This window comes from Triplophysa dalaica, chromosome 19 (genome assembly GCF_015846415.1).
Source record: "Triplophysa dalaica isolate WHDGS20190420 chromosome 19, ASM1584641v1, whole genome shotgun sequence".
Taxonomy (NCBI): domain Eukaryota; kingdom Metazoa; phylum Chordata; class Actinopteri; order Cypriniformes; family Nemacheilidae; genus Triplophysa; species Triplophysa dalaica.
This window is the reverse complement of record NC_079560.1, coordinates 11,871,349-11,877,348: the sequence shown is the minus strand read 5'-3', so window position 1 is coordinate 11,877,348 and position 6,000 is coordinate 11,871,349. Positions and strand designations below refer to the sequence as shown.

General features: G+C 37.1%; 1 protein-coding gene across 1 annotated transcript; it reads right to left on the bottom strand.

The window, feature by feature from the left end:
• Nucleotides 1-338: 338 nt before the first annotated feature.
• On the bottom strand, nucleotides 339-5,512 carry rhogb (ras homolog family member Gb). The gene is made up of 2 exons (XM_056731118.1): nucleotides 5,171-5,512; nucleotides 339-2,873 (listed from the first exon to the last, which is right to left on the bottom strand). The coding sequence occupies exon 2, from the start codon at nucleotides 2,820-2,822 to the stop codon at nucleotides 2,247-2,249; it is 576 nt and encodes a 191-aa protein (XP_056587096.1). The 5' UTR covers nucleotides 2,823-2,873; nucleotides 5,171-5,512; the 3' UTR covers nucleotides 339-2,246.
• Between the last annotated feature and the right edge of the window lie 488 nt (nucleotides 5,513-6,000).

Here is a 6,000-nt window from a genome sequence, read left to right as displayed (position 1 = left end):
TATTTTTAAAGTTGCTACATAAGATTAATTAAGTTTTTGTTAATACTTTTACTGCTTTAAACTTACTTCAGTTTGTTTTTAGCTATTTCAATTTTTCTTTGAGTTAAGTTTTTCCAATTATATTTACGTAAATATTTTATTCAATGAACAGGAATATTAAAGTTATAATTAACTAAAGGAACCTTGCTAACAAGTAAAATGATACATTTCTGTCATAGCAATTTCTAAAAGAGAGTACTCAGACGTGAAAGTTCCTGTGTGAATTTCATAAGCTGATAGAACTTCATTTCAAAAGCATGTTAAATGTGGAGGAAGTTGAAATAATAGACAGTCGAAGGTTTCAAAGAAGCCAAAGGTTTTATTAAGACAAACAAAAAATGCACAAAATGTTTGTCATTTAATGAAACATGGAGTCACTAAAACAGTTATTCCTTGCACTGCTCTGTTCTCATGAGAAATATCACGACATACATCAGCCTGTCCAAGTCCTGTCTTCACTTCTAAATGTTTAACTCACTGACCAGAAATTCAATTCTTGGAAATTATTGCTTTCACGTGATGATGAGACATTAATGCTTGGCTATCCTGGCCAAGAGCATACCTAGAGATTGTGCAACACATGTTTTGGTTTGATCACAATTCACAACTCATTCAAGTGTTTTTTTTGTTTATGTTTTTTTACTATGGAGAATAAAGCATATGTTCACAGAGTCATTAATGCAGTGTGGTTAATGCAGTTACATAAGCCACAATGTACATTAGAGCATCAAAGAGAACAGAGATCAAAGGTGTTTTATTACCATTAGCAAGGAACACGCCTTTGCTAATGGACAAAGCATAAAAGGCAACATCATTTAAGAACACGCAAGCACAATGCTTAAAAATCTGACATACACAGCAACGCTGAAGACAATGTAAAAATATACATTCACTTAAAGCTTCTTAAAGCTCATTTATGTTTCTGTTGAGTGCTACTTAAAGGGATAGTTCACCTAAAAATGGAAATTCTTTCGTCATTTTTTCACCGTCATGTCCTTCCAAACCTGTATGACATTCTTGAGCAGAACACAAAATATGATAATTGGTAACCAAACAACATTGAACCCCATTGACTTCCATTGCCCACTGAGAAATATTTCTCAAAACTTCTTCTTTTGTGTTTTAGAGATTAAAAAATCATATACAGGTTTTGAACCACACGAGGATGAATAAATGATGACAAAAGTCAACATCATGAGTTGTTCCTGAATCCGTCATGATGAAAGTTTGCTTATAAGATTTCAAAGCCCCACCCTGTTGTGGTAAAGATGAAAAGAATGAACAATAGATGCGGAGACCTTTGTTTCCTGAATGAACTGCCAGATCCACACAGAATGGAAGTAAAGCTGAGAATCCAGCATGAAATATCCACGTTACATTTATAAGGTCACGACTTGTTGGCCTGTTCTCAGGGACATGTTACCCATTCACAGAACAAGCACTGTGGGTATAACACGTTTTATTATATTAGTACTTATTTATATATATTCTCAGATTCCGTTCTTGTGAAAAAAATAGAACTAAAATGATATATTACTAAGCTACAAACACTAAAAAGGAACTATATATTTATTCTTATGGATATATTCTGATACTCAAAGATGCTATCAAACTGTTAGTTTAGAAAAATCTAGAATTGCACCGACATATCAGCCAATAACCGGTATCGGTTGATGAAACAAATTTTTCAAAACAGCCGATAATCAGGGCCGATATATCATGTCAATCATATATCGGGAGGGAGGGAAATGCAATGAATTTGTGCTCTGTGTATAGAAAATGTTAAGAAACATCACCAGGTTGAAGTTCAATATTACTAGTCAATATAAATTAATATCATTCAGAAAGTTTAGAAAAATCGGTATTGGCAGATATTATATTTAATTATCCACTATCGGTATCGGCGGAGGAATTTAGTATCGGTGCATCTCTAGTAAAATCCCCAAAGAGGATCTAGATTTGTTCTCTCCCTATAACCAAATTATTTGCCGAAGTATAGAAAAAACACTCTTTTCGGTTTCTCTAACTTTGGTGGGGACCTTAACACAAAAATAACAAAACAAAAATATTTTTAGTTTCATAACTTCATTATGCGTATTTCTAATTTCACAGGTTAAGGCTGTGTTTCTTGTTCATCATTCACAGAATTCCCAATATTCCATAACATTCCACTTTGTAATTGAATTAAAATACCACTATATGTGTTCTCATAGGAGTACACACGGCCTCTTGTTAACCACAGGCTGAGGACTGAGAAAAGCTCGCACTCCCTCCGCAAACACGTCCTTGATGCCGTCCTGGTTGAGTGCTGAGCACTCCATGTATTTGATGGCATGGATTTGGCGAGCGAGCGCCTGGCCCTGCTGTGATGAAATGGGCGTCTGGTTCTGCTCCTTCAGCTTCTTCAGTATATCCGCATCATTGCGCAGGTCGCTTTTGGTCCCCACCAGCAGGATAGGCACATTGGGACAGTGGTGCGTCACCTCTGGGTGCCATTTGTGCTTGATGTTCTCGTAGGACGGGGGGCTGGAGATGGAGAAGCAGATGATGAAGACATTGGTCTGCGGGTAGGAGAGTGTACGGAGGCGGTCGTACTCCTCCTGACCCGCCGTGTCCCACAGATTGAGGCTGATGTTGCGCCCATCCACGGTGACTTGGGAGCTGTAGTTGTCGAACACGGTGGGGATGTATTCTTTGGGAAACGCTCCGGTGGTGTAAGAGATGAGCAGGCAGGTTTTTCCGACTGCTCCGTCGCCCACCACCACACACTTGATGCTTTGCATGATAGAAACTACACAACCTGACCCAAAGGATGAACACTTAACTTTAGCAGTCTGTGGAGAAAGACACACATCAGTGTTTATTAGAAAAGGATGCTAACACTTAATAGATGGGACTTGGTCAATTACGGCATGATTTTTTTCATGGACGAACATATCAATGCAAAAAAAGTGGATGATGCTTTGTTAGGTTGTGTGTGGGAATGGATAAGTGGAAAGAGAGATTTACACATGGAAAAAGATTTACAAAGGAATGATACCAAAGAGAAAACCTAAGTGTTAATATTCATGCAAATATGTAGCGTGTTGACGTCATTTGGGCCTTCGTGAAACAATGTTTTGAATAAACAGTATCCGACAGTTCCTTATATTTTGCTGTAGTATTATAACAATTATACATTTCACATGTTCCAAATGTCACACAGTTTATTTCCTCAAATTGGATACAATAAATAAAAACAAAATGCATTTTCCCTATCTGCTTATTTATCTGCACTTTAAAAAGGTAGTTTTGGCACAAATCATTCTATTTAAATTATGTTTGCATTCTTCAAAATATCTTCTTTTATGTTCTAAAGACGAAAGAATCTCATACAGATTTAAAATTACAAGAGTGTGTATAAGTTATGACAGAATTTTCATTTTCACTTTTACTGTACATGTGCTGTTTCGATTTTATCTTGTTGTGTGATACATTCCATATTTGGCACATTACAACTATTCCCTCGATAGTGACCATGTCATCCAGGCCAACATCTCTGTAGCAAATGTGAGAGCAAAATGGAATCTTGCACATCAATAAGAAACAGAGCTGAGGAGCTGAAAGCAAAGTTCTCTCTTTCTTTCTCACTTATTCCAAAGCTCTGGCAGATGTTTGACCCCAGGAGAAAGGAGTAAGACAGACTCGGCCCAATCTCCAGAGATGCTCACAGAGAGAAATCCTCAAAGCACAGCCCTCTTCTACAAGGCGTTACTAGCCAATGTGGTCATTCAACGAAGAGCTTTGAGAAACAACACTGACAGCCTAGGCTGGGTGGAGTCTGCATTCCTGTCATTATTATTTTTTAACACCATCACAATACTATTATTTAGTAACGTGAAACAATAAAAAAAGACCGGTGGAGCAGTATAGTAAATTCATAAGATAACAATTATTGATATAAGCAATCAGAGTAATGACAATTCTAGACGCCTGAGGTTTAGTAGCAAAAGCAGAACCTATACAAGACTGCAAAGCTTGCAGATAGAAAACAAAACTAGAAGTGGTTTTCTCCTTTTACACATTTTTGCTATGTGCACTAGATCCCTGAATCACACAAGTCAAAGCTGACACTACGGTCTGATTTACAGTCTGATCTAGACTACTCATGGACCCTAATTACATTTCTATCCGTCTGCATTTGCACACCTGTGCATGTAGAAATGAGAAAAAGATGATCACGGGAACTGTCACCAAAATCTATGAAACAGCAAGTCGGATCTTTCCAATGACTCACTCAACCAATGGAAGATGCCTTACTATGAACCTTTCATTCAGAACATGTAGCTGTTTGTAACGGTATCTGCACATTAGGAAATACACAAAATATGTCCTCAGGGTTTTAGCTGAATTGCCCTGCCATCCACTATCATGGATCAGGGTGGAAGAATCTCTCACATATGGGCCTTTATCCACACTATCGTCAATAGCCAGAGGTGGTTAAAAGGCTTAAAACATGATAACCCTTGCCAGCTTGATCAAAAGCTAAAGCAGATGTGGTTTCTGACATGCAATAAAGGTTCTACGGTTCTAAAAATGCAGACGTTTCCCCCTCTTGGATTTCTTAAAATGAGGATGTCTTTCAGTTCCTCATTCCCTGTGGAAACCCCAGTCTTCTTTTTTTCTCAGCATTTGCATAATTTCCCAATCATTTGATTAAGGGGCTTTATTGCATATCATAGGTTTCTATATCTGTACAACCACAGTTTCAGAAAAACATATTTCACAGAACACGAAAAATATGTATATGTAATGATTTAATAACAATAGTAACTGGGTTATTAGATATATATTAATGCAAAATATTGTCAGTCTGTTCACAGTACATTATTATCTCCTGCGTTATTGTATGGGAGTGGCTCTCAAACAGATTGTACTTTTCTCATCATTAAATTTCGAGCTATGGTCGAAAGCGAGAACATTACGTGAATGCAACCACATTCGATACAAACATGTCAATGCGCAGTTCCTTTTCTGTAAGTGCATTTTTGTTTTTAATTAAAACAAGTGTCTTTCTCTTTACTTTAAATGCAAAAGATATCATTAACAGGGCTCATAAACAACATAATGTGCAGATCAATACGAGTCTTACCAAACATAGCAGATGCTCCTATAGCGCGTAATCCCGCTGCTGTGGATGTTCTTGAAGTCTTGTAGGAAGTGCAGACCCTGTAACAGCGTTCACCCTTGAGAGAGGAAGTTAATGGCTTAACGGCATCTTTAGAGGAAGTTTACCGAAGTAAATAACTTGGCTATGTATAAGAGGGCGTTACTATACTAAACTTTAGTGAACGCATTGGCTCGCGCGCAGTATAGATGGGTGCGCATCACACGCATCACTGGGAAATCCTGAAACATCACAACTCATGTTCAAAAAACGTTGAAACTACCTGACTCGAGGTCGAGGAGGAGTCGTGGAAACACCAACTCGTGAACGCGCATCTCTTCCCGTATTGAAGCCGTGGGCGTTGTTTGCACACCCCTAGGAAATACCATAGTAATCATAGTTTCCACTAAAATGGGTGTTTTCGTAAACCATTCACAAATCAATATGGCTAAATGTCCATCAAATGCGAATTCAGTGTCTAAAGCATATATTAAATGTACTTCATTTGTTTTGACTTCAAAAAAGCAGGTTACCTGATTGCCTTAACATTTTGAGTTAATTCAACTTAAAAAACATAAGTCAACACAAATAGTTTGCATCAAATTCATTGAATTAGCTTTTTTAATTTGAATTTACTCAAAATTGCAATTTTTAAAAACTTGAACCAACATAAATCCACATATTTTTGGCGTGATTTTTCTAAACTTTGATTTTGGATATTATGCATAGCATTTTAAATGTCAAGTCTATGTTGGCGTTGTTTTATAATATAAGTAAATCAACGTGTAAGAAAACTACTTGGAGGGTTTCATTCC